Source organism: Radiomyces spectabilis (genome assembly GCF_025331425.1).
Source record: "Radiomyces spectabilis strain NRRL 2753 chromosome Unknown BYT42scaffold_3, whole genome shotgun sequence".
Taxonomy (NCBI): domain Eukaryota; kingdom Fungi; phylum Mucoromycota; class Mucoromycetes; order Mucorales; family Radiomycetaceae; genus Radiomyces; species Radiomyces spectabilis.
The window spans coordinates 781,251-808,074 of record NW_026251928.1 but is presented as its reverse complement, the minus strand read 5'-3'; the positions used below and the strand labels follow the sequence as shown (position 1 = coordinate 808,074).

The 26,824-nt window shown below is 43.2% G+C and overlaps 7 protein-coding genes across 7 annotated transcripts; 3 read left to right on the top strand and 4 right to left on the bottom strand.

Annotated features, from left to right (window-relative positions):
• Window positions 1–711: 711 nt before the first annotated feature.
• Window positions 712–4,635, bottom strand: BYT42DRAFT_592283 (chitin synthase III catalytic subunit-domain-containing protein; the record flags this gene model as incomplete). The annotated part of the gene is made up of 7 exons (XM_051570607.1): window positions 712–1,257; window positions 1,352–1,462; window positions 1,539–1,642; window positions 1,742–1,822; window positions 1,943–2,067; window positions 3,530–4,460; window positions 4,503–4,635. 7 exons carry the CDS (start codon window positions 4,633–4,635, stop codon window positions 712–714), a joined length of 2,031 nt encoding a protein of 676 aa, XP_051426048.1.
• A 260-nt stretch (window positions 4,636–4,895) lies between these two features.
• On the top strand, window positions 4,896–12,317 carry BYT42DRAFT_597311 (exoribonuclease 1). The gene is made up of 18 exons (XM_051570945.1): window positions 4,896–5,376; window positions 5,451–5,714; window positions 5,791–5,981; window positions 6,043–6,142; window positions 6,208–6,263; window positions 6,339–6,410; window positions 6,471–6,733; window positions 7,579–7,634; window positions 7,692–8,009; window positions 8,077–8,389; window positions 8,460–8,902; window positions 8,971–9,374; window positions 9,492–9,770; window positions 9,851–10,430; window positions 10,498–11,334; window positions 11,393–11,526; window positions 11,615–11,907; window positions 11,974–12,317. Exons 1-18 carry the CDS (start codon window positions 4,959–4,961, stop codon window positions 12,200–12,202), a joined length of 5,250 nt encoding a protein of 1,749 aa, XP_051426047.1. The 5' UTR covers window positions 4,896–4,958; the 3' UTR covers window positions 12,203–12,317.
• On the bottom strand, window positions 12,318–15,495 carry BYT42DRAFT_559421 (glycoside hydrolase). The gene is made up of 11 exons (XM_051567116.1): window positions 15,214–15,495; window positions 14,999–15,151; window positions 14,886–14,933; window positions 14,722–14,804; window positions 14,482–14,656; window positions 14,239–14,414; window positions 14,120–14,168; window positions 13,271–14,056; window positions 12,689–13,185; window positions 12,531–12,620; window positions 12,318–12,456 (listed from the first exon to the last, which is right to left on the bottom strand). The coding sequence occupies exons 1-11, from the start codon at window positions 15,470–15,472 to the stop codon at window positions 12,334–12,336; spliced, it is 2,439 nt and encodes an 812-aa protein (XP_051426046.1). The 5' UTR covers window positions 15,473–15,495; the 3' UTR covers window positions 12,318–12,333.
• A 2-nt stretch (window positions 15,496–15,497) lies between these two features.
• On the bottom strand, window positions 15,498–16,603 carry BYT42DRAFT_559418 (mitochondrial 39-S ribosomal protein L47 (MRP-L47)-domain-containing protein). The gene is made up of 3 exons (XM_051567115.1): window positions 16,375–16,603; window positions 16,124–16,290; window positions 15,498–16,026 (listed from the first exon to the last, which is right to left on the bottom strand). Exons 1-3 carry the CDS (start codon window positions 16,556–16,558, stop codon window positions 15,934–15,936), a joined length of 444 nt encoding a protein of 147 aa, XP_051426045.1. The 5' UTR covers window positions 16,559–16,603; the 3' UTR covers window positions 15,498–15,933.
• Window positions 16,604–16,953: 350 nt separating this feature from the next.
• BYT42DRAFT_559415 (guanine nucleotide-binding protein subunit alpha) lies at window positions 16,954–19,068 on the bottom strand. The gene is made up of 5 exons (XM_051567114.1): window positions 18,780–19,068; window positions 18,308–18,650; window positions 17,946–18,204; window positions 17,605–17,758; window positions 16,954–17,380 (listed from the first exon to the last, which is right to left on the bottom strand). The coding sequence occupies exons 1-5, from the start codon at window positions 18,895–18,897 to the stop codon at window positions 17,193–17,195; spliced, it is 1,062 nt and encodes a 353-aa protein (XP_051426044.1). The 5' UTR covers window positions 18,898–19,068; the 3' UTR covers window positions 16,954–17,192.
• A 2,947-nt stretch (window positions 19,069–22,015) lies between these two features.
• BYT42DRAFT_559413 (uncharacterized protein) lies at window positions 22,016–22,678 on the top strand. Its single transcript, XM_051567113.1, has one exon. The coding sequence runs from the start codon at window positions 22,113–22,115 to the stop codon at window positions 22,476–22,478; it is 366 nt and encodes a 121-aa protein (XP_051426043.1). The 5' UTR covers window positions 22,016–22,112; the 3' UTR covers window positions 22,479–22,678.
• A 997-nt stretch (window positions 22,679–23,675) lies between these two features.
• BYT42DRAFT_491531 (Rho GTPase activation protein) lies at window positions 23,676–25,040 on the top strand (the record flags this gene model as incomplete). Its single annotated transcript, XM_051564088.1, has 5 exons — window positions 23,676–23,850; window positions 23,920–24,135; window positions 24,242–24,411; window positions 24,497–24,604; window positions 24,828–25,040. 5 exons carry the CDS (start codon window positions 23,676–23,678, stop codon window positions 25,038–25,040), a joined length of 882 nt encoding a protein of 293 aa, XP_051426042.1.
• Between the last annotated feature and the right edge of the window lie 1,784 nt (window positions 25,041–26,824).

Genomic DNA, 26,824 nt, shown 5'->3' with positions numbered 1-26,824 from the left:
TGGGGGAATTTCCCGACTGCCAAAAGAACTCCCACCATAAAAAAAAAAAAGAATGGCTTATTCCTTTTTTTTTTGAAAAAATTGAAAACATATTTACCAACACTACTCTTGCATCGATAGCTTCACGGTGAAGGCAACACCGTTTGTTGCTTTAATATATTTGAGCCTCTCAGTACTGAGTTGTGTTTTGCGGCAGAAGGAGACCCCATGGACTGACTGTGTGACCACCTATCCACTTTACAGGTAGTATAGCTGTATTTTTCACTGTGAACTAGGCACATTATTTAATATCGAAGATTGACGGATCGAGCAGCAAACCAAACCCTCAGCGCAATTTCGAGGTTTGGAAGTCAAGCGCAAAAGAAGTCCATGTGGGCTAAGAGCGTCGGTGTTTTTTTGGCAAGGAAACACAGGTGTCACCCTACTTCATGCACGTCCATTTTTACAGTCTAAAAACAACAACAATGAAAAAACCCATTTTCGAGTCAAGGAAAAACAAGCAAAATAGACAACATGATAAACAATGAATAAAAATCCGAGAAAATGAATGCTAATATGAATAAATGAATTTTTATGGACAAAACTTGTAAAAAGGAGAAGCACAACGTGGAGAAAATCCAAAAAAAACAATCCAACTTGGGGATGGAGAGAAAATAGGTTGGATGCGGGAGGTGGAAAAGAGAAAAAAAGAGGGAAAAAAGCATTGTTTGTCTAGTAAGGATGTTCATATTGTTGATATTGCTGACCGTATTGTGGCTGATGAGGCATGGTCTGTCCACTGTACGGTGCACTGTAGTTCTGACCAAGTTCATCTTCGCCCAACAGTTCCTTGACTTCCCACACGTTCTGTTTCGAACCGACCGAGAATTCAAGATCTTCCTTGGTAATCGAATCCCAGTACTTGTACACCATCATCACCGCCAATAACGTACAGATGGTGCCAAAGAACATGCCGTCTACGTAGTGTTTAACTTGATCGCAAATCACCACCGAGAAAACGTACATCAACACCTGTCCAATAATGAAAAAGGCGGTACCGAAAAGAATATCACCCAAAGGCCAACGGTCGTCGAGCGTATTCACCACGAGGATGATTTGCGAAATAACGTAAATAATGAAAGCAATGCCGTTGATGATGAAATAAAACACCCATAATGCTCCCGGGCTGCTGTACGAGAAAGGCCCGATCTGTTGAAATGTGGCAATCGCAATAAAGCCCACGAGAATAAATAATACAAAAGAACTGATACGAATAGACTGTCAAGAAAAAAAAAAAAGATAACATATCAGACGTTTTGTTTTTCTTTTTGTTGTATGCATCTCGGCGGAGAAACTCATTGCAACAACTTACCCAAAGAGACAACGGGGTACCGTCTTCCGCAAACTGGAAACCAACAAAGCCGTTCAGGAGAAGACACCAAAACGTGGCACTAATCAAACCAATGTGCACCGCCGTAAACCACTGTAAAAGATGAAAAAAAAAGGTGCGGTCAGCCATGGGGTTCGTTTAGTCGCAACTAGGTAAATGATCCACTTACTGGATATACAGGAGATGAGGTGGGAATGATACCGGTAATCAACAGCATTTCGAGAAAGACAGTGACCATGTATAAATAAAAAAACATGACAATTTCCTTTCGACCTGTATGATGCAGTTAGTTTTAATATGATGCTATTGATCCCTATTTTTTTTTTTGGCATTGCTTTTTTTTTTCCTGGGCAAAAGGAGAGTTCAACGTACCAACTGCTGTGTATTTAGATCGAATATGGTAAATCATGATAGCCGTCATAATGATAGCAACGATATCAATGATCAATGTGGCTATACGAAATAGGTATCAGTATGACGTGAAAACCATGATGACTCGTTGCATGAACGCCATGCACTGCCAATGGGACCGTCCAAGAGACAATCGACAATAAACTATATACGAAAATTTACCAGGTTGGAAGATGAGATTGCCGGCCAAATCGACGTTGCGGGAGTAACAGACGGGCTCAATGCCGTCATATTTTCCAATAAGAGGACATAAGCTCAGTGCCACCGTCTGACAAATGCCGTCAAAACTAAACGCATCAAACTTGTACGTAATGGCAACCATATATATAAAAAAAAAGGAAAAGGAAAGAGGGAAACCAACGAGAAAAGGGGTTCTGGCCCTCTGTATTTTTTTTTCTTTATTTTACACATTTTGAATAGCGCCATTAGTCCCGCCAATCATTGATCGTTGTTACAAAAATAGAACCGCCCCCGAAAACACTCCCCCAAAATCGAGGCTTGTCCATCATCTCGTAACACGATTCATCGCGGTTAATCGAATTCATTATTCTTGTCAATTTACGCATATTCAATAGCAGCCACCGTTGCCTCTTTCCGCAAAGTGTACGTGGTACTTCATCAAACATGCTTCACAAAAAAAAATTCATTTTTTAATAAACTGTCATTGTTCTATCGCGCTTTTCTCTTCTCTTCTTCTCTTACGCTTTCCCTTTTCTTTTACATTTCTCTAAAACGATCTTCATGGCACGATCGTTGTTTCTGATAACCCTGGTGGTTGTCTTGTTCGTTGCCCTGACCCAAGCTCAAGGGGTCAGTAAAACCGGCAAAAAAGATGGCAATGCTTTGTACAAGGCGGCCAGAACCTTGAAGCCCGGAAATTACGTCTTCACCTCCAGCTCTGGTCAGCATTTAGCGTTTATCAGCAAAAACAATATCGTGGAGCCGCAAAAATCGGGCCAAATTAAATGGCAAATCAAGAAGCACAAGAAAACAAAATATTTCTCGGCCCACGGTCGAAACAATGCCAATCTCGAAAAATGTATCTCGACACGCTGGGTAAGTTGGCCCTCTTTTTCCTTTTTTCGCCCTTGTCGTGTCGTGACGTTAGTGACTCAATTCAATCTGTTATCTACAGACCGTAGGCAACGGTAAGGGCGGTTATCCTGATGCTGCAGTGGTAAGTAACTGACATACACATTTATAACTTTATGCATTGCGGCTCTTGTTTAAGGCATTTCTTTAATTGATCTACGCGTTTTTGGGTAGTTGTGGCAATGTGAAGTAGACACGAAAAAGTCTAGCAATCACGGAGGTTACGACCCCATTTATCCACCTAAACAACTGTGGTTGGCTGTGCCTCACAAGAAATATTTCAAGATCGTATCCGCTTCGCATTTGTACGACATGATTCCTCGATGCATCTCGCATGATAAGATTTCCGGCGGCACCAAATTAAAGGAATGCAAGCTTGATTCTGACGATGACGATCTCTTGTGGAAGATTCAAAGAAAGTAAAAAAATCAGACAATAAAAAAATTATCTCTTTTTTCTTATTGTTTCACAATGTTTCAACCATCATTGTCTTGGTATTGGAATGAAAATGTATATAAAATCGAAAAAAATCGCTGTGCTATGTTCTTTTTTTTGTGTATAGAAGTTTAAAAAGTGTGCCACAGGTTTGGCGGTTTGGAAAGTGCCATCGCTTTTTTCGGGTCTAGCTTTTAAACTTTGGGTGTATCTTCAATATACCACAGATTGGCGGCTTGAAGCGCCTTTCTTTTATCATCACCTCGGCGCCAGTTTGCATGAACCATCATTGGCTCGAGACCGTACTTTGTAGGTACGTGTTGTTCAAAGAACAATCGTCCGTGAGGGAAGAGAGCCAAATCCAGCAACGCAATTGCACTAGTTCGGAATCCCAAATCAAGATCATCCAGTAACCGATTCATCGCTTGTTGCTGAGTGACGTTGGGTTCATTGTCCGAAATAGTGATGGAATCGGCCAACAGCCGTTTGTTGGTATCGGTCGGTCGCATGATGTAAAATCCACTGTTGATCAACTTTTCTTCCACTTCTTGCGTAAACAAAGCCTCGGTGATATATCGTCGCTGACTCTTCTTACCCACACTGCGAGCATCCAATTTGGTAATGAGGTAGTCATAGATAGCCGGCGAAGTCAGAACAATATCCACATCCGAAAACCAGACCGTCACATCCCAGTACAAAAGACGTTCCACCACTAACGATTTTGAATGCGTGATCGGTGTATAAGTGCCTTCGAGCCATCCCTGGAACTCTTCCGAGACTTCTTTATGGAACCAATCGGGAGGGATAGCAACGACGTGATCTTTGTAACCATGTTTCGTCATAATATCCACCAGCCCGTCATCAATAGCAAACACCAAAAATTTATCATCGAGTTTGGTCCGTTTTAACGATTCGATCCAGTTGAGTGTATAATCCGCCATACCCGAGTTGACCACTGCCGTTAACAGAACGCGATCCCGTTTGCTGACTTTCACATTACGATTGATGGCGTCCAACATTTCCTTGGATGGCGGATCAAAATTTTTGGGAATCCATTCATCTGCCTTGGTAGGCTCGGTATTGATATCGACTTTTTCTGCCTCTTCCACTGCTTCATCACTAGCCGGTGCTGGTTCATTGCTGGCTGGCGCGACTTCAGGTACCCGAACGTTTTCGTTTTCGGTGAGCGAGTGACCCGATAATAAGTCGTCATACTTGCTCGTCGATGGATACACCGTGCTTAAAAGGGAGGCGATCGTCAAAAAGAAGACCACGCAAAGAACAACTATCAAAAGCCGCCTTTTCGGCAGTTTGTCGACGAGCGCCATGATAAAAAGAAAACAATAAGCAAAAGAAAAGAAGAAAAAAGAAAAGTAAACAGATCGTCGCGCCAAACTAGCTTCTATCTATTCCAACCAAAAAAAAAGTAGCTCCCCCCATAATTTTTTTTTTCATTCATTATGGCATTTTTGCATTTGGAAGTCCCTCACTAATCCATGTGTCACCACTGCCTATTTTGTCGTCATGGTTTGAATCTGAGTTCCTTTTTTTCTTTTCGGCTCTCTTTTCTTTTTTTATTTGGGCAAAGCGGAATGTCAAATTGGAACTATCACCGCTTCTTTTTCCTCCTTCCATCGTTTCCTGCTCAAACATGACATCCTTTACGGTTATTTCACCCGCGACTCAGCAACCTCTTTTTGATATTCCATGTCTATCGCATTCAGAAATCGATAAAGTCGTTGATAAAGCGACCGATGCCTTTCGTAGCTGGCAAAAAGTGCCCGTCACAGACCGTGTGCAAATGTTGCAACAGTTCTGTCAACTGTTTAAACAAAAGCAAGAACAAGTCGCTGAATCCTTAGCTTCGCAAATGGGACGACCCAAACGTTATGGCGTAGGTGAAATCAACGGGGTCCTTGAACGAGCTGGTTACGTGCTTTCCGTCGCCGAAGAATGCTTAAAGGACGAAGTGATTGAAGATCAACCACATGTCAAACGTTATTTACGAAAGGAACCCCTCGGTCCCATCTTTATCATTGCCGCTTGGAACTATCCTTATCTAACAGCAGGTACGCCGTAACATCTCTTTGCCTCTTTTATTTTTGCGTGTCTTATACATACCTTGTTGTTGCATGTCTACCAGTCAATAACGTGATTCCTGCACTTTTGGCTGGAAACCCCGTTCTGCTGAAACAATCTCCGCAAACGCCTAAATGTGCCGACATCTTTGTGCAAACATTGCATGAAGCGGGCGTTCCGCGTGAAGTGGTGCAGGTCGTTCACGTCGATGATGACGGAGCAGCTTACTTGGCTCAACACCCTAAAGTCAAGTATGTCAGTTTTACCGGAAGCGTGGCCGTGGGAAAGAAGATTCGACAAGCCATCGGTGATTCCCATCGCTTGATAGGTAAAACTATCTAAAAAAAAAGTCTTCATGTGATGCTGAGAAAATTTTTATTTTTAATATGTTTCTATTTGACTAGGTTTGGGTATGGAACTCGGCGGCAAAGATCCGGCCTACGTGCTTCCGGACGCCGATATTGATTACGCCGCCGAAAATATTGTCGACGGTGCCTTTTTCAATTCCGGTCAATGTTGTTGTTCCATTGAACGATGTTACGTGCACGAAAGTGTCTACGATGCCTTTGTAAAGAAAGCAGTGGCTGTCACGGAGGTACGGTTTGGTTTCTAATCTGACGGGTGATAGTCTACTCTAACGATATTACGTTTGACAGAACTATGTGCTCGGTGACCCCAACGACGAAAAAACGACCCTCGGACCCATGGCTAACCTGCGTTTCGCCAACAATGTCCGTGCCCATGTCAAGGATGCTGGTAAATGTTAAAAGTTATAGACATATCAAAAATGGCCATGGGCTCAAACATCATCTTTGCACTAGTCGAAAAGGGAGCCAAGTGTCTGATTGACACCCAGAAATACTTTCCCAAAGACAAGGTATACAACTAACCATCTTCTTACTTGCAAGCCGAGAACTTACCGGGAAATCATTGTTTTACCTCGAATATCTAGGAAAACACGACCTATGTCGCCCCTCAAATACTTGTCAATGTGACTCACGACATGACGGTGATGCAGGAAGAGGTAAAAAAAATTGAGTAGCGGATGGCCGGAATACAATGGATATTCATTCATTGTCTACAGACGTTTGGACCTGTGCTTGGTATTATGAAAGTATCGTCGGATGAAGAAGCTATCCGGTTAATGAACGATTCCTCGTATGGCCTGACGGCCAGTATTTGGACGTCCAGCCCTGAAAAGGCAGTGGCGATTGGCGATCAGATTGACTGCGGTACATGGTTTATGAACCGATGTGATTATGTGGATCCGGCTTTGGCTTGGGTCGGCGCCAAAGACAGCGGTTTGGGATTCTCCTTGAGTAAGCAATGCTTTAGCCAATTCACAAGGTAAGTTCGTTCAGTAACCCTCACTGAAACGCCATTGGTAACACAGTACGTTTTCACTCTTTTTAGACCTAAATCTTATCATCTGAAGCTGGTGCAAAAATAAAAAGAACACTTTCCACTGTTTTATAACACAACTTGGTTAGTGTTTTCTGTTCCTGCAAAAAAAAACCAAAAAGGTCAATCTATTGCATTCATACGCGAGAGCAGCGTCACAGCAGGGTATTTGATTATACAATGCGTTGGTCAATAACAACACATCTTATACAGTCGTAAAGATGACCGTACCTGCTTTTGCCTGTGCCAATCTTATGTTCTTGTAGTGTTGCAGACGTCTTGTTTTCAGTTCACCTTTGCCGGTCTTGTTAATCGCTTCCTGGTTCTCATAAATCGTCAGGCAACCGTGCCTGTGCACATGCGCTTCAAAAGTGTAGATGGACTTGTTTTTTATAAATGCATATACAGAGATAGTGCATGATGCTTGTTTTGAAAGTTTATCATGACGCTGCGGTTGGTATGAAGGATGGTATGGCTGTGTTATGCGACCGCAGCAAAAAAAAAAAAGGAGATCTCTGAGGGAATCCCAAAAAAAGCGACGCAGCAACGCCCATAAAAAGCCCGTCACGTAAAAGCGAAATTTCCAATCCCGCCATTGCCGTAGTTGGTCGACTCACTTTTTTCCTTACATTTTTTTTTCTTTTGCAACAGGAGACAACCAATACGTTTTTGAGTGTACACTATGGGAATTCCGAAATTCTTTCGCTGGATGAGGTAAATGGAACAGTCAGCTCCCGTTTATTAAAGCACAGCAACACTTATTTTTCGTATATTCGCACGGTCCTTTATAGCGAGCGCTATCCAATGTGCTCGCAGCTTATTACGGAAAACAGCATACCTGAATTCGGTAAGACGGTCTTGGTCTTTTCTACAGAGGACAACGCCTTGGCTAAATGACCATTAGACAATCTATACTTGGACATGAATGGTATCATTCATAACTGCTCGCACAACAACAGCGACGATGCCCATTTTCGTATTACGGAAGAGCAGATTTGGTTGGCCATTTTCAACTATGTGGATCACTTGTTCACGAAAATCAAGCCAAAGAAACTTTTCTTTCTTGCCATTGATGGTGTGGCACCACGAGCCAAGATGAACCAACAGCGGTCGAGACGTTTCCGTACCGCGAAAGATGCAGAAGACGCTCGACAGAGAGCGATACAAAAGGGCGAAGAATTACCAGACGAGGATCCCTTTGACAGTAATTGTATTACGCCAGGTAACCACGGGATACAGCCGAAAAATAAAAAAAGGCCGTGTGAGTGTAACCTATTGCTGTTACTTAGGAACGGAATTTATGAGAAAGTTGACGTTGCAGCTCCGTTACTTTATCAGCAAAAAAGTGTCGGAGGACTCCAACTGGCGAAATGTGGAAATTGTACTGTCCGGTCCCGAAGTGCCTGGTGAAGGAGAACATAAAATTATGGAATACATTCGTCTGGCCAAAGCGCAACCGGATTACAACAACAACATCCGTCACTGTCTTTACGGTCTGGATGCCGATTTGGTCATGCTAGGCTTGTTAAGTCACGATCCTCATTTTGCCTTGTTACGAGAGGAAGTCAACTTTGGTCGACAACGATCCAAGAGAAAAACTGGGTAAGAAACATGAAGCGATCCCTGGAAAAATAACTCAATTGACTCACGCTGCCCGTTTTATGATCTTTAGCGTCGATAATCAAAATTTCTATCTGATGCATCTGTCTCTATTGAGAGAATACTTGGATCTCGAGTTCCACTCGCTTGAACAGTCACTATCGTTCAAGTACGATCTTGAACGTGTGTTGGACGATTTTATTCTTCTCGCGTTATTCGTTGGCAACGATTTCTTGCCTCATCTTCCCAATGTTCACATTCACGAAGGCGCCCTGGGTCTCATGTTTGGTATCTACAAACAAGTGTTGCCGACCTGCAGCGGTTACATCCAGGACGGAGGTCGCGTCGATATGGAAAGGCTGCAAAAGATTTTGGACGCCTTGGCTGACAGTGTGGAACACGATGCGTACGAAGCTGAACATGCCAACCTGTTGTACCTGGCCGGTAAACGTGAAGAAGGTCAAACGGAACGCGAATTGTTGCATGAATTGGAAAAGAAGAAACGATCCAGACAAGGTAAACAAGAGACGCTTGATTATTGAATCAACTGTGTTCATCCTTGCTGAATTCTTTGCTCGCAATAGTCATGACGACTTCCCAACAACAACTTTTCTTTCAAGTACGAGAATTTGTATTGGAACATCAACCTGGCAAAGCCGAATCGTATCATTTCCCACCCAATATCAAGGCTCGCGATCGTAAATTTATTGAAGAGCTTGCACGTAAGCTGGGGCTGATGTATGCCACGGAATACTCCAACGAAGACGGTACCAAGCATGTCTACATCGAATTCTATGAAAACGAAACCGAAGATGATGATGAAGAAGTATCGGAAGATGAAGAAGCCATTGCCGCCCGCGATCGTGTACTCAAAAAATACGAAAGTGCCGAAATCATTTCTGACACCCAGACCGAAGAGGAACTGGATCGTATTGAAAAGGAAAAGTACGAAAAGGGACTCAAAGAATGGAAAGCCTACTATTACAAGGTAAAAAAAAAAAAAAAAAAAAAAAAAAAAAAAAAAAAAAAAAAAAAAAAAAAAAAGATAAAAAACCTTGTCTTTTCTTGTGAAGGTACTGATCATGTTCTTTTTCTTTTTTTTTAGGAAAAAATGGACATTGACATTGATAATCCTCAACAAATGGAAGAACTTATCGGATCTTACATGATTGGTATTCAGTGGGTACTTCGCTACTATTACAACGGTGTGGCGTCTTGGGGATGGTTCTATCCTTATTACTATGCTCCCAAAATTTCGGACCTGAAGAATATTGTACGCTTCCAAGATCATCCATTCCAATTGGGTCAGCCCTTTAAGCCATTCGAGCAATTGATGGGCGTGTTGCCCAGTCTCAGCAAGAAGCTACTTCCTCCAGCTTATCAGGTAAAAAAAGCGAAACCAAACAAACGACTTGGAGTGAATCGATTCCGAGAAAAGCTGATGTGAATTATCCTGCTGTATAGGAATTGATGGTGGATCCTTCATCGCCTATTATTGACTTTTATCCTCGAGATTTTGACATTGATATGAATGGCAAGAAACAAGAGTGGGAGGCGGTGGTCAAGATCCCATTTATTGACGAAACTCGTTTACTGCAAGCGATGAAAGAACGTGAACATCGTCTGACCGATGCCCAGCGCGCCATGACCCGATTCGGAGAAAGTTACAAGTTCGTCTATGACGCGAAAATGGGCAGTGAAACCCCCGAGAAAGCAACGATCTATCCCAGTCCTCTTCCTGGCGTTTTCCCGGATATTCATCACTGCATGGCCCGCGAAGAACTATTCCATTTACCCACGCTTGAAGGCGGCTTATCATTTAAGAAAGGGTTGCTTGACGGTGCCAAAATTGGCAAGGATGCTTTAGCCGGTTTCCCTTCGTTGCAAACCATTCCACACCACGGCGAACTCAAATTCCATGGCGTCAATGTTTTCCAGCAAGACAGTCGAAACGAAACCATGGTCGTCACTCTGGAAAATGCTTTTGCTTCCAGTGACATTCAAAACATTGCGAAATTACTTTTATACAAGCGTGTCTTTGTCCGTAAGTCTAAAACCCCCCTTTTTTGTTGAGAGGGTGAGATCGACTTACTTTTGGATGGCGTTGATAGATTATCCTTACCTTCAGGAAGCGGTGGTGATTGGTGTCTCTTCGGTGGATGCCAAGTACTACATGAAATTCATGGGCAAGAAGCGCCAGATTCGCGAGTCACTGCACAGTGAAGAGGATGCCACCTCGTGGCGTAATCGTATCGGTCGTGTGGAATACTTGGCCAGCAAACGGTTTGGTCTGGATATTGGAAAAACCGAAGTGGGTTTGCATGTCTGTGTGTTGCGAGGCATGAAACGAACGGAGAACGGAGCTTTGGTGAAAGAGTATGTCAATCCTGCGGAAGATGAACTGATTCCCGTTCAAATGTGTGTGCTCCGAGTGAACAATGAGGATCCTCGTTACAAAGAACAACCACCACCTCCGATTGAGGAAGAGTATCCCATCGGCAGCCAAGTGTTTTTCCTTGACAACATGTACTACGGTGCCCTGGCAACCGTCGTGGGCCACAGTAGCAAACAGACCGTGGATATTCAAATGGTGGTGCCAAGAAACGATAAAGACGCTGTGGAACCCACTTTTGGCCATCAAGTGGCCATGCAGCAGAACGAGGTGGTGACTTATTTGCCATCCTTTGCAGTGAGCCAACAACTCAAACTGAGTCCGCTCGTTCTGTCCAAGATAACGTCGTCCCTCTTGATTCTCGACAAGAACACACAACGTGTCAATGTGGGCTTGAGCTTGAAATTCGAAGGCAAGCAGCAAAAGGTGCTTGGTTACACACGCAAATCCTCGGCCGGTCACTGGGAATACTCTGCCAAGGCCATTCAGCTGATTACGGAATACATGCAAGCGTTCCCCAAGTTTATTGACATGGTCAGCGGTCAAAAGGGTGGAGGTAAGTTTTGTTCGCAGTGGGAAAGCGTATTTCAATCCATCACTCATCCACCACACAGCTATGCTTCACGTCCAAGACCTTGTCTGGTCAGAAAACGGTCCAAAGGAACTGCAAAAAATGAAAGCATGGCTCAAAGAAAAGAAGGTCGACGACTTGCCGCGTGCTGGATTGGAAGTTGAAGAAATGGAAGCAGTAAGTTGTACACACCAAGAGCTGCTGGGGGGCGGCTTTTTTTTTTAGTATTGATGAAGAAACGCAGCCTGACTGACTGTTGTTTTAGCCATTTGTGAAGTTGTTGGAAGATTTGAGTTCCCAATATATTGAAAAGTATGATCAAGTGGAATTCAAAAAGGTGGTGATTCGACGTATTCCTCGCAATGTGCTCATGCGGCCTGCCGAAGCCGAGACCCGTTTGGGTGGCCAAGAATTCCGTCTGGGTGATCGCATTGTCTACGCCTTGGATTCCGGTGCGGTGCCTTTTGCTGCCAAGGGAACCGTGGTCGGTGTTCAGGAAAAGGTCGTGGATGTCGTTATGGATACTCCTTTTATGGCCGGTAAAGATTTGGATGGAAGGTAAGAGAAAAAACTTGCAGCGCGAAGATTGGGAGAAGCATGTATTCACGCATTATTTTTCTGTAGATGCTCTGGATACCGCGGTATTTCCCTGCCCTATGCCAATGTCATCAACTTGTCTGCCGCCATGGTGGGTCCCAAGCAAGCGCCTCCGGCCAACAAACCGTCCAATCACGGTGCACGTAACGGCCACGATCATGGATCAAGAGGCGGGCCAAAGACAAGAGGTTACACCAAGCAATATCATGGTGATAGAGATAGACAAAAACCATCAGCAGCATCATCATCACAATGATCCGCATCGCTATCGATCTCTTTGTAATTTGTCTTAAAGTTACACAGTAATCCTTGTATGCATTGTAATTATCTTACAAAAGTTTTGAATCAAAAAAAGGGAAAATTCTTTGTTGGCACGGAATTTTTTTTTTAATACTCTTCTGCCATGATTAATAACACAAGGCTGGTCCAGCCCGTGAAAGGATGACTACGCAGGCCCTGACCGGTGCGATCATCGTACTGTTCCCAGACATAGCCAGTTTTCACATAATCCTACAAAGAAATTCAAAATGAGACCCCTCGTATTTTTCGCACTAGAGTGTGCCTATTTCTTTTTTTTTTTTTACCTTGAATACGTTGGAAATGATGTTCTTTCGAAGATCGGTATATATATCTTGGGCACGTTGCTGATACGGACCGGGGACATGGATATAATTCTACGCACGCCATAAATGTTACAAAAAGAGAGGGACACTTGCGTGAAATTGCGGCTCGGTGAACTTACGTTGTAAAGACTTTGCAAAGCCATAAAGTTTATATTGATCCAAATAGGGCCTCGCCAGTAAATCTCGCCAGTACGATAGAATGGATCAGAGGCAGACAGTGAGCGAAGACCGTATGGAGACCATAATTCGTTTTCGTTGCGCATCATGTCCAGAATCGCCCCCAATTTGGGCGAATCGGCAGGCAAGAGACCGAGAGTCATGGGGAACAACGATACGTAACCCTTGTGGCAAACATGCACAGGTTCACGTTTGCCTGCATCGTCTTCGATGGTTTGATCACAGTACGCTTGATGCTCGTCACTCCAGTGCAACACATCCAAATTGACAAGCATTTGCTTGTGCGCTTTGGTATATTCCTGTACATCGGCCGCATAATCATCTCCCAAATGCATCGCAATGTCTTTAAGAAGCTCAGTAGCGTACGCCATCCATGCTAACAAATCCACATGAAGTTCACCAACATTCGGAGGCTCTCCGCGTGGATAATCGTCCAATCCTAGAAAAAAAAAAAGACCAAGACCGCAGCCGCATTTAAGTATCCGCTGCGCCTATCTACTTCCTTGATTCATTTCGCTTTTTACCTGAGGTCAATGTGTGATTCGGTGTGCGACCGCGCCAGCGGTAAGCTTCGTCGTTGGGGGCGTCACGACCAAAGTGGGAGAGATCGCCGCGTTGGGTTTGACGGAACCATTGCCAATTCAGTCTGAGTTTCGGGTACACGGATTCCAGCCAAGTACGAGCCAAGACAGGATCATGCAAATGAAGGGAGCGTACGGTCTCGGGATCCTGGAACGACGTGAGTTGAGGTTCATCGTTCATGGCGTCGGCGTGACGGGTGACACGATCGACGTAACGCTTGATTGCAAGGTACAGAGTAGGCGGGTTAGCATAATGAGGAAACTGGGTCTGGAATTCAGCGGGGACTTTGCTTCGCGCTTCATCACCGAGGATCTGTTCTCTGGCGACCCAACCATTTTCGTCAATCAGGGCAACCCAGTCCTTGATAATCGCCAAGCTAAGGTCATTGTCCCATTTGCCAATGAGCAGCTGGTGGAATCCTTCATCCCAGTAAAATCCTCTCGGGAAGAAAGGGCGACTGGGTGTCGCCGTAAACAAATGATGGGGTCCATCCAGCTGAGGTTTGGATTCACCCGGATTTGTCATTTCATCCTCCAACGGCCCGCGCGACCGATCGACAATCGAAGATCCATAAAAGTAACCAATTCCACCGACAAGGTTGCTTAGCAGGTATTGCGCAAATCCGACCTCGCGTTGGGAAAAGCCTTTTTCCTCCAAATGAAACGTTTTTTCAAAACGGGCATCAAACTCGCGTTCCTGACGAATCAATTCAGCTCCCAATTTCTCACCTACAACGGCAACATATTAAAAGCGAGGTTAAAAGAAGAAAAACATCGGATCACAGCATTTACTGGAGAATTGGCGGCCGGCTTCATTCAGTGAACGGAATAACACATCAAACTATTTGCATAGCATAAGAAAAAAATGAGCGGATGCCTTTTTTTTTCTTACATGTCGGCTGGTCCAGTACCTGGAATTCGCCTGCAAACACTTTTTGGAAAATGTAAAAGTTGGCGACTTCGTCTTCGGATTCGACCAACTCGTTGCTCAGGGTAAAGTAAGACGATGGATTTTGGAGAGCGTCCTCTTGGCTACCCTGCATTACTCTTTTACGTGCTGACAATAACAGGTTCTCCATGATCATTTCTAAACCCGCCAAAACCAGATGAATTAACATATGCTGTCGCATCACGATTCCACCGGACATGCGTACCTTTTGCTTTCCACAAGAATCCATCGGGAGCTTCGCGTCCGAACCATTGAGTGCGAGATAAATCCTGGCCCGTGGTAGAAGTCGGATGCTCATTCAGAGGTCCTTCTACAATCTGGATTTCGAAATCACCCAAGTCGGGCGTATCCCCTTCGAGTCGGACGGGCGATTCGAGGCCCTAAGACAAAAACGCCACACTTCATCAGATGGGATATCCAATCAACAGCGCTGGCGTACACTTACTTTATCCGACAACTTGCTCACAATATCCATACTACCCGATCCTTCGAGTCCAATGTAAAACAGAATATTTGTAATACTAGGAGCTGATCGAGAAAAAAAAATTGGCCATGAACAAAGATTATCAGTATGGGTCTTTTTTTTTATGCTTAATCCATCCTATTTACCATCTTTGCGCATAGGCTTGCCTCGAATCCGCACGCCCCAATTACCACCTACAGTCCATTACGTAAGTTCTTTCAGCCTGTTGCTTATTTTCGGTTTTCTCTCGATATTTTACCAGGATTGGCACCAGGTACTTTGATGAATTCAGTGGTGATGGCAATGTTGCTTGGCCCGTCATTGATGGTCTGAGATGCATATTGTCTTCCGTCGTGTCTCTGATATCCATAACCATTGATATCATCGCCTTGATCGCAAGCGTGTCGCATTTCTGTAATACATTGTGTGTGAGAGAGAGAGAGCGACACCGTTGACGCCTGCGTTTGTGCTTACTTTGAATACTTTGGAAACGACTACCGTCAAACCATAAGAGTCCGGTGGACAGGGATTCAGGAAGACGTGGACGTGTGCCAAAATACAGGTTGGGACGATACGTCCCCCATAGCAGCGAGTCATTGGCGGCTTGGCCTGCCGCGACACGCAGGGTGGTCTGCCCAGCGTCAAGCCCGGACACAGCGACGATGGCCAAGCATAATACTGTAAAAAGCAGCGCACACGGCCGCAAGAACGTTTCTGCAGACAGCGACCTCATAACATAGAAAAACAAGAAAAGCCAACAGCAGAACGAAGCGTGCTGAATCGGACTCACGACGTTGCTTTAGACTCTCCCGTATTTCAAAGACCGATCATCAGGTCCACACCATGTAGGACACTCAGGGCAGAGACACAACTGCATAACGTCTTGCGATAGTGAAACGAGATCCAGATAAATCCAATGTATCATACAGAGTAAATGGTCTTTCTTTTTTCTTAACATATGGCGACAAGGCAATGATCTGATGAAAAGAAACCGATCTCCAACCCCCTAACCATGGTCACTCCTGTTGGGTATCTCTGTCTCCATGGGCACATGAAACAACTTCCAACATTCAGCAATCATCGGGATAACGACAACAGAAATAAGCAGGATGCGTATCCGAAAATGAACTATACATTATTTAAACTCTAGAAAACGATGGATGAAACGTGTGAAAATGGGTTTTTGGAACAAATCTAGTTTTTCTCTACAGCAGTTTTTAAAGTGCTTTCGTATTCTCGTTGTCTTTCGTATAAAACACACTTGATGCGAGCCATCGATTTCTGGCACTATAAGAAAAAAAGTTGAACACTCCAAATAAGTAATTCCGCCATGGACAATTGCACAGCATAATGGTTTTAAAAACTAGTCATTGGGTTTTCCTACCTTTTTCAAGCGGCCCTGGTTGGACCACACTTGTTTGTGGATCTTTAATCGTTTTGCTTCCTCACGCTGGGTTGCCAATACATTACGTTCTTTCAACAGAACGTACCACAGCTTGTGAAGATCATCAAACGACTTTTGACGCAATTCGCTGGCTTTCCATGCGCGACCTGAGAAACATCAGGAAAGAAAGATAATAGTTATAGGTAAGCGAATGGGGTTCGTCGACATTGTGGTTTTGTGAATAAACATACCGGTCCAAATCTTTTGCGGTAAGGCTTGGCCATTTTCAAAAAATTGGTATAAACCGTTGGTGGTGGGTGTAGTGTTGGTGGCGGCGGTGGTGGTGGATTCGTTGAACATGGGACGAGCGGTACTGAAGGATCGCATGGTCGTGGAACCCGACACTGCACGGACAAGTCGCTGTAGCATAGACATGACGGAAAAATGAAAACGAAAGGTTGCGATGGAAAAGAAAAAAAAAAAAGCCAGCTAGGATTCGTTAACAAGGACCTTGAGCGAGGGGGGGTTGCTGAGGACTGGGAAGCCTAAGCCACCCGAAGGTAGGAATCGGTTCGGTCACCGAAATTCCGCAGTTTCCATCCCAAGCTGACCCAAAGGCAAAAAATCTTGAAAATCCTCGCGCATATGAGTGATTCATACCATCCCTGACTGACTATTAAATGATAATGAAAAAGGCAACCTTAAAAAACGCATGATTTTGCTGAACCGAAAGGGACTCATTTTGTGCTGGCTGCAAGAGTGATCCTACTTGTTGTGACAAGATCAAGGTTGAACAACCGACCACTACCACTGAAAAACGAAGCACATGTATCATTTGAAAGATTATTTCTTAAAAAAAGAATAAGGTTTATGTATATGATCAAAAAATGGGTGTAGAGAAGGGAAAAAGAAGGAAAAAGACTACAATAAGATGCGAAGAACTTGTTTTGAAAAAAAATGGAACCCTTTGACATTGGGATAATTCTAAGCTTTCTAGGACAAGAAGCACCCACCAAAAGGAGAAGCCAGGAAGAAAGGGTAAAAAAAAAAAGAATAAATAAGGGGTGTTTTACAGCAGACCTACATCGCGCAGGTTGTTCTGAATAATAATATCGTTGACAGCTGCCATGACAAACTTAATTTGTTGCGTATCGGTTGCACAGGTAAAGTGGGTATAGATTTGTTTCGAATCCGATTGGTTTAATGAAACGAATCGGTTCAGTATATAATCGCTCGCCGCATCGTAGTTCTCAGGTCCTATTAATATCATGCAATCCAGTTCATCCATCAGTATATGCAATGTAGGCAAAGGGAAAACATTATATAAAATGAAAATCAAGAGAAAAAAAAAAAGCAGGAGCACTCAAAAGCACATTGCGAACTTGAGGAGACACTCTATCCCCCAAACACACACAAGCGGCACCGCAGCTTCGTACTGTTCCAAACCGAAAAAGAAGAAAAAAGGGATCCATCGATCTTACCATTGAAATCGGAAAAACTGTCTTTAAGTGGATGTTTGAGCAATTTTTCTTTAAAGATGTCAATTTTGTTCAAGAACAAAATGATTGACGTCTTGACAAACCATCGAGAATTGCAGATGGAATCAAATAGCGTCAGTGCTTCTTGCATTCGGTTCTAATTCGAATCGTAATGTTAGTCGTTTTGGAACGCGCCAAACATCCATCCATGCGGGATAGAACCGTAGAATAAAAAAAAGCCTCCTTTTTCCCTTTTTTATCCTAGCCGCTGACAGCCTTTGACACCCCCCCGAAAGGACACAAGAGATAAGAAAAACCACATGATAATTGCATGGGATACGTACCACAGTCTCGTCTTCGATGAGAACCTGATCGTATTCTGAGATAGCGACCAAAAAGATGATGGCCGTCACATTCTCGAAACAGTGAATCCACTTTTTACGTTCGGACCGTTGACCACCGACATCAAACATGCGGTAGGTTAGGTCACCAATGACAAATGTGGTTTCTGTTATACCCGTTGTCTTGACACGTGAGCGCAAAACATCTTGGTCGGTAGGTACGTAAGCGGTATCGCCGATACGATCCATAGAATCGAAATAACTAAAGTGTGGTGGCGGCGCCAAAAAAAAAAAAAAAAAAAAAAAAGAGACAACAGTTATGCATTGGATCATGCAGCCACAAAATAAAGATTTTATCCACTTACTATTTAGCTGAATCGTTTAATTGGTACTCGCGGCTTCGGTCAAAGACGGTTAACAAATTGGGATCTTTCCATAAGGCTTTGATGGCTTGAGTGACTTCATTTGGAAGGTAATCTCGTTCAATTTGAGTAGGAAGATCAAGAATCACTGTAGCATGCTGAGCCAAATGCGACTGACTGAGCGCTATGCCCATGACATCCATGGCTTCCAAAATCACACGCATGGATTGAATGGTGTTGGAAAAGATGATTTCTTTGAACGCTTCTCTTTCGTCCCGTGAATAACCGCCGTCATGAATCAATTTCATTTGCTTCAAAATCGTGGATTTGCCTGATTCTCCCGCACCTAGATCATAGAGAGACAATCCCCAACGAAGGAAACGAATTAATATATAGTAATCGATATACAACAAATAAGGTTGTTGTCACATCAAGTCGTTGCCGCTCTTGGAAATTTTTGTAAAAAATAGTTTACCTAGCAGCAACATCTTGACTTCGTTGCGCATATTGAGTTTATCACGTTTAAGCTGATTTTCAATCTCCTCATTGCGAGCTTTTCCATCGTGGACTTCATTCGATTGACAGCAACCCATGGTCGATTTATCGCTTTTACCGAATATGGAAAATGAATGGATTGGAAGAGTGGCGAGAACAAGGCGGAAAACGTAAGAAAGAAAAGAAAAAGCAAAGAAAAGAGGAGAGGAATCAAAAGAGTTCAAAGTCGCTTTATGTCCCTTTAATTTTTTTTTTTCCAAGGACCAGCTTCTATTTGATTATTGGCAGTTTCGTTGTATTTTTTTTTTCCTCCCCAATTACGCTTTACAGAAGGGATGTTCAGCGAAATTTGTGTCACAAAAGAAAGATGATAAAAAACTTGTTTTTTTTTTCTTTTACTGTTATCCACAGGATGAAGGAAAGGATACGTTGGGTTGTTTATTTGTCATGGGTTGATGTTTGAAATTGTTTCCGGCGATCCGTGATGTCTATACGCGTATCTATTTACAATGGATCAATCTGGATGAGTAAACGGACGAGGCGATAAGGACGGGTCAGCGACCCAACGATCGCCAAAATGAAGAAATACGCCGAGCTTACATTTGGGCTGTGTGGCCAAATGTAGGGATATTTTCAGGAGACCAAAGGGCGGAATCGTTTGATAGGGTCAGGGAGCTTGCGGAGAAGGAAAAAAGAAGCAAGAAAAAGAGAAGCCAAAAAAAAAAACCGAGGGAGGACCCAAGCCAGGAATAAGGAGAAACGAACGATGGGTGAGGACCCAGATCACGCGGGTATCTTCCCACTGACTAGATATCCAACACCAGATTCACAGGAACTCACAGTAGAAAACGATCACAGCAACAGTAACGGGGAAGACATGTCAACATCGATTTGCAGTGAGAGGTAATGAATAACGACAGCTCAACTTTTTCGCTTTTGGACATGATGCGTATTGGTACGGTCGATCAAGTGGTACATGATCATGATTGTGTTAAAAGCCTTGTTTATGATGAAGCCATTCATTATCCCAGCAAGCTCTACTATAAGATAGAACGAACACACACGTCACGTCCATTCGACGTGGAAAGGACGAGGGACAACGAATATCCGTTGCATTGTGATGTTGGAGCATGGTGTATTTTTAGTCCGCTGATGCAACAGATGCGTCTTTTTTGTGTTATAGATAAAGAGCTCACAATCACGGCGAAGAAGGATGAAAAGCTGGCCAAAACAGGTTACACATGTCAAATGTGTCGCATTTTGAGAGCAACACATCCATCGGATCATATGATGACGATAAAATAATTGAAACTCAAAAAGAGCTCTAGGAATATTGATCCTTTATTGACTCTTATGATGCTGCATCCAATAATCAAATTAAAGTAATGAATCGTAGAATTGCACATCGATCGGCCTTTTTCATCATGTCTTTTCTAATGACTTGTTGATGTTCTTTGTAATGGACCTTTGTGATTCGTGTCTTTGACATGTGTAGTACGTACCTTTGGAGACTGAGTTTTGAATAGGTGCCATTTCCAAGGGCGCGGTCCGTTTTGGGGTTGTGTCATTGCATGTCGATTTGTCGTATTTTCAGGAGACACGAAACCCTTTTTTTTTTATATTCCTGATCTTGTCTTTTACTGATCATGGATCAAGTTTGGGCGTACGATATTTTCATGATAGAAAACAATGGTGCATACTAATCAATCTCATTGATTCAAATCCTAGTGCAATATTGAAGTTGATTCCAACAATGTACACTTTGAGGGGGCCCAAACCGATCCGAATGGGTTTCAGGGTCACGGTATGAGACATGAGTTAATTTCCATGAAACGAGGCGAACAATGATACGATATAGGAATTGGGTTGGTTAGGAGGTATATTCGATCGGTTGAGGACGGGTTGATTCAAAACTGTGTCATGGAATAACAATGTGTTTGAGCAGACGTGAAAGGTTACACCCGTTCTCGTCTACGGCAAAATGGAAGAATCGAACGAGCCTTTGGGCAAATGAGATCAATGGGTTCAAGAATTTTTGACCATTTAAAGATATAAGAAAGTGGCCAAGAGGTGCATGAGTTTGAAATTGTGAAACCTTTTTGCAACGTCTTGACGCTATCCGTGTTGCGGCAGAAGGGATAGATCGACAAAAAAATTTAATCATCGTTTTGCTTGGCAAGAAATATGAGTTTTCCCTGGATCCAGTCACCAACATCAGCATCCGTAGTTTTCTCCCCTTCGTTATCTGCGTCAATTGTTTCTCATTTGAATGTAACAGTCATTGATCCCCTTTCTCTGTAAGGACGCGTTTCGGAAATGACCAAAAGCAGCCTTTTAGAACAAAATTCGAGGCGGAGTTTGCGTCGTCCAAGGCGATTGGGAAAGGAATAATCCTTGAGACTTTTTTGGTCCCGGTAAAATGAAAAAAAAGCCTATACTATACTCGGCGCAGAAGAGAAAATCATGCAATGCACTCAAGCACTGTCGCTTCTTTCTTTTTTAGAATGGCGCAATGACATTGCAGTGTAGTATATAAAATACAAAAAAAAATAAAAGTGGCCATATATTCCCAACATGATAACATGCATAAGGTTGCCTGAATCGACTTGTCAAATCCATGTGGAACATGACATGAACCAATAAGCGGTTAATGTTACGGCAACAAAAAGTCAGAAAAAGGACAAAAGGGGATGCCCTTTGTAGTGTGGAGAATGGGTCATCCAAGAAAATCGAAGCCAATTACGTCATGGAAGGTTCCTTTGTGAAGGTCGATCGTATTCCTGTAATCTGATTGGTGGGTATTTAGGCTATGGAGGCTTTTTTTGAATTTAGACTGTGTATCACAAAATCACTCCATTTTTGCCATTTTATTCAATGATTTTTCTTGTCATTGGAACACCGAGTTCAGCAACTTAAAAAAATTACTGCATTCATCTAGTGCGAATTGCCTTGTGAAAAAAGCTTGTATTACCCTAACCTGAAGTTTAAACTGATTGGGATAAAATAAAGATCCATGGTAAAACGGTAGTCTTGGAAACATCGGGCGGATGAGCTATGAATAAAAAAAACCCAACAACCTGGAAATACCCTATAGATTAGTTTTATGAGACGATAATTTTCATTAGAAACCGATGGAGGTTTTAGAGATGGATTTATTTTATTATTATTTTTGCAACACCGCTTGTGGAATGGAAGCCGATGAGTAGAAAGAGGGGTCGGCGAAGTTAAATAATTCGACCGAAACCCAATCAGTCGGGCGGAGCCACAATATGATCTCATGCGTTCATCCATATAAATAGGGCGCCCACTGGCCATGTCTACTTTTTTTTTTCATCATTCTTTTGTGCTGTGCTTTTCGTTTCCTCGTTTTTCTCGTGTGGTGTTGACTCTCTGCGATCGTCCATTTTTACTGGCTGTCAATCTTATATCTGTATATTCACATTTATCCATCATGCCTATGCTTCAAACTACCACCCGTACTGCTTCCCATGGATCAGCAAAGACCACCACCCAATTGCCAATGTCAAGAGACGCTCTGTTAAGACTGGCCCGACGCGAATACGCCCGGCAACTGCGCAATCATACCAAAGCTCAACTGGATCGACAACATCAATCATCATGTTATAGCGAACATCTTACTCCAAAGGTCACACCTGAACAAGTGACTCTCAAGCATTAGACATCCCATTTGTACCATATCTTTTCTGTATTCTGTCTATACATTCCATTGCATCTCGTCTACACTACATACTTGTAAATAAAAATTTCTTTGTGTTTCCCGTTGATTTCATTAATTCTTTTGTTTTCTTCCCTTACGCCATCCTGCTTCCGATCTTTTGTCTAAATATATGAAAAGGAAAAAAATGCCGGTTGAAGTTGGTATGACTCTCAATGATGGCGGAAACCCAATTATTGGCTGGGATAGATTTTTCCTGGATCTGTAATTGGAAAATGTTCCGCAGTGGGTTTTTGGTTGTTGAAAAGTTTTGCGGACGATCCATCCAAAATGGCGAACCCCTATCCTGGTGTGAACAAACCGATGATTTGGGGAACAATAATGAGGGTTTATCTATTTTTGCCACTTGTTGAACCGTCGGAGTGCAAGGAAAACAATTGCAATATTTCACTTGCCGCTTTAAAGGCACTAACCGGCATTAGTTCACTGCATTGAGACCGGGCTTGGGAGAAAAAGAAGGGTTGGTTTTCGGGCCATAGACCTTGTTAACATTGAACAAAAATATTCCAACCTAGGCTGTCAAAATCAGTAATGAAATGAGATGACAAATCCTTGCAAGGGTTTCAATCAATGTTTGTACTAAATGATTTGTCAACCAAAAAAAAAAAAAAAAAAAAAATAGCTGGGACCGCATTCACGCCTCTTTACTAAAAAATGAGCAATGCCAAAAAGGGAAAGTTATTTTTAGCCGTTGGGCAAGAGCCAATGGGAGTAGGAAGAAGTCCATGCGGAGTGCCATCTACTGGTGGGGCTCTCGAAGTCGAGAATCTCTTGATTTATTTGATCGTTTTTATTTCTTTTTTCGTACCCGATTAACAATAATTTTTTCCAATTATCAATCAATTGGTGTTGATTTGTTTTTTGGACTCTTTTCTTTTTTTTTTTTTTTTATCCCTTTCAACACTTGCCTATCCATGTCGTCATTTGAGATATCGGGTGTATTGAACACCACACAGAAAGACTTGATTCGTGCTTGGTGGAAAAAAGTCACCGTCGCTAATCCCAAAGCACACAACTTTAAAGATATGCGGGTGCCTATTGTTGGTAAGCCAAAAGCACTTTTTTCAAACCATCGCCATTTGGACGTTTTTCTTTCCAAAAAGTCCCACTCTTTTGGTTTGACTTGGTATCATTTTTGGCATGGTGATTTCTTATACACAAAATCTAGAAAAAGGCGTGTTTGGTCTTCCATTATCCGAATCGATCCGATACGCCCATTCCAGCATTTCATATATTGATGACATTACCGGCATTCAGTGCTTCGGCGTGATCCCTACGGTGGTCGCTAAATGTGGCAGTTTTTTGAAAGAAGAAGGTAAATCGGTCAAGCAACCACCTTGACTACAAACCCGCATGACATATGCTTAACATGGCAAATACTTAGGTTTGACGGTGGAAGGCATCTTTCGTTTGTCCGGCAGCGCGAAACGAATTGGCATGCTACAGACGATATTTGATACCCCGGATCATTACGGCATGCAGTTGGATTGGCGAGGATATACGGTTCACGATGCGGCTAATGTGATGCGCCGATTTCTTAATCATCTTCCCGAACCTGTCATTACACTGGAATATTACCGAGCTTTCAAAAACACCATGGGTATGTGCCTGCACCTCGTCGGTTCCGTAGTGATAGTAACGTGTAAGCTTCCATGGTTCTGGTACTTACCATATGTTTTTTTTTTCTCCGTCCCTATTAGATCAAGAATTCGAAACATTAGAGGATAAAATTGCAGCGTTCCAGTCCCTCATTGAACGTTTACCACTGGCACATCAGTACCTGTTGTTGTATCTTTTGGACATGCTAGGTTTATTTGCGCGCACTTGGGAATCTACACGGATGGATATTGCTTGTCTCGCTTCGGTGTTTGCACCTGTAAGTCACGAAACATTGAAATCATGGGTTGGTGGTGGATGTATAGACTCACCGAGTGCTTTTGTTCCATTGACTATGCAATTAGGGCATGTTGTCGCATCCCGATGATATACTGAATCCTGCGGGATACAAAGAGTCGCAGCGGGTGCTCACCTTTTTAATCGAAAATCAAGCTCGATTTTCCATGCCACGCGTGCACCTCCAAACACTTCAGTCATCGACTACCTCCCTTCCCGTCTCCGAATCGGGTACGTAGTAACCGCTTTGTCTTGTCAATGTGGCCGTGGTACCGGTGACTAATGGATTGCATCTCTTTAGGCCCGAATCCCGATAGCAACAACCATTCAAGTTCTTCCTTGTCGGATATCAAAACTTTTGTCGACATCAACCGGTTCCCCTCTCCTCCACCACGACAGACCATGTACGCGACCGGACCTGAATGCTACTCTGTCACGGGTTTCCCATCGTTTTTCAATGAACCCAACACATCAGTCGACACCCTTGCCACCGTGCCTTCTTCTAGTTTAAGACGTTCCAAAACGACCCCTACCAAGCGTCATAAATACGGCGAACATGAACCACCTCAAGTCATCTATGTCAACCGTACTTCAAGTACCGGTGGTAAGTGAAATTAGGTTTCCCCAATGGATGCTGCCTCTATTATCAGGAGCTGCGCGAGCTGCACGAACGGAATCTCATTATATGCATGTGTGTATGTCTTTAGGTACAAAAGCGCCGGGACGATGGCGATCTATTCGACGTGTACCTACTTCAAAGAAACAAGACAGTGCTACCCCACCGTTACCGACCATGACTCCGCCGATCTCCACATAAACACTTATTTTTCTCTTCCTTGTTATTTCTCGCTTATTAGGTTATTCCATCTTATCCCCCATTGATATATCTATCCCGCTCTCTCTCTTTTTTTCCAGTTTCTTTTGTACTTATTCATTGATATTTTTACGCATTAACAGCATATGAATTTTTTTTAAAAAGCTTATTTCTTAGTAACTTTTGTTAGACTTACGGTGACATTCTTTTCAGACACTTGCATGGAAGAGGCTGATGCATTCAAGAGTCCCGGGGGGGGGGTTTCGCTCGTCGTTTTGAGGAGGTTTCCACTGAATTTGACTGAGCACCCACTGACGGATTTCCCCACCCGCATCATCAGTGTCATCAGCGGGGCGATAACGCATACATATCGAGATCGAAAACAGAAAATGCGATCATGGTGATATTCCAGGAGAATCTCATGCATTAAGCGGCAAAACAATGCATTGACCACCTTGGCTCTTCTGTTGTCTGCAGCACGAGTGGTTACACAGCATGATCCATGCGATCAATGCGTGCCCTCGGACCCTCTTGGAATTGCTTCTGAAAGAAGAGTAATAAAACAAAGGATGTGTGCAAGGCATAGAAAACAGCCTCCTTAACAGGGAAAATCAAAAAAGTTACCAATGAGATGTGGTTACTATGGACATACCTTTCCATCACTCAATGTATTTTTAGGTCAAAAAAGTTGTGGAATTCACAAAAGCTACTGATAGTATAACGATCATGTCTCCTTTTTTTTTTCTGCCCATCGAACATGCTACTCGATGTGAGCGTAGGGTGATCCATCTGTATGAGAACAGTTTATGAATGGAACCATATGAGTCAGAGTGTCGACGAACCTTCGTATTGATACCATTTTATTGAATTCCTGCGTTCAATCGGGTCAAGGGAAGACCGGCAGGCACCGGGATTCGCATATTCTGTAAAAAGTTGGGAGTTGTGCAACCTTAACGATGACGATAGGCTCGGTGTCGAACGATCCAATGGAAATACACCAAAGATGCATTAAATAATTGTGGTTTCATAGGCGTTAGTTACACGGTAGAAATCCTAGACTTGTCACCGTCTACTGTTTATTCCCATTTGGTTGAAAATGAGACTTCTTTCATCCCTTGCGTTGCCGTCCGCCTTTTCTTTTCTTTTTTTTATGCATAACTGAACCTTAAAAATACCGCCCTTGGGCCACGGGTTCTAACGGCGCATGCGATTTTTGTATTTTGGCCGTCGTCATATCGACCAAGATCATCTGGTCTCGGAAGAAAACAGATGAACGGAAATTGGTGAACTGATGCGGTTGAAAACGGCGGTGAAGAGAGGAAGAGAGACACGGAGAGAAGATAATCGCGTTATCTTGCATAAAAAAGGCAAATTAAAGAGTTGGCAAGCTGCCTTTTGCAATCTCGGCCGTCACTCAAAGGTCTCACAACGGTCAACTCAGATCAGGCCACGGTCACCGTCCCTGGACGGAACTCGAAACTGTTATGTAAAAGATGGCTCATTATTATCCAATCCAGCATGGTGAGAAGAACCATGGATATTCTATCATGTCATGCAAATCCACTCTAATGTTTTTTCCTTC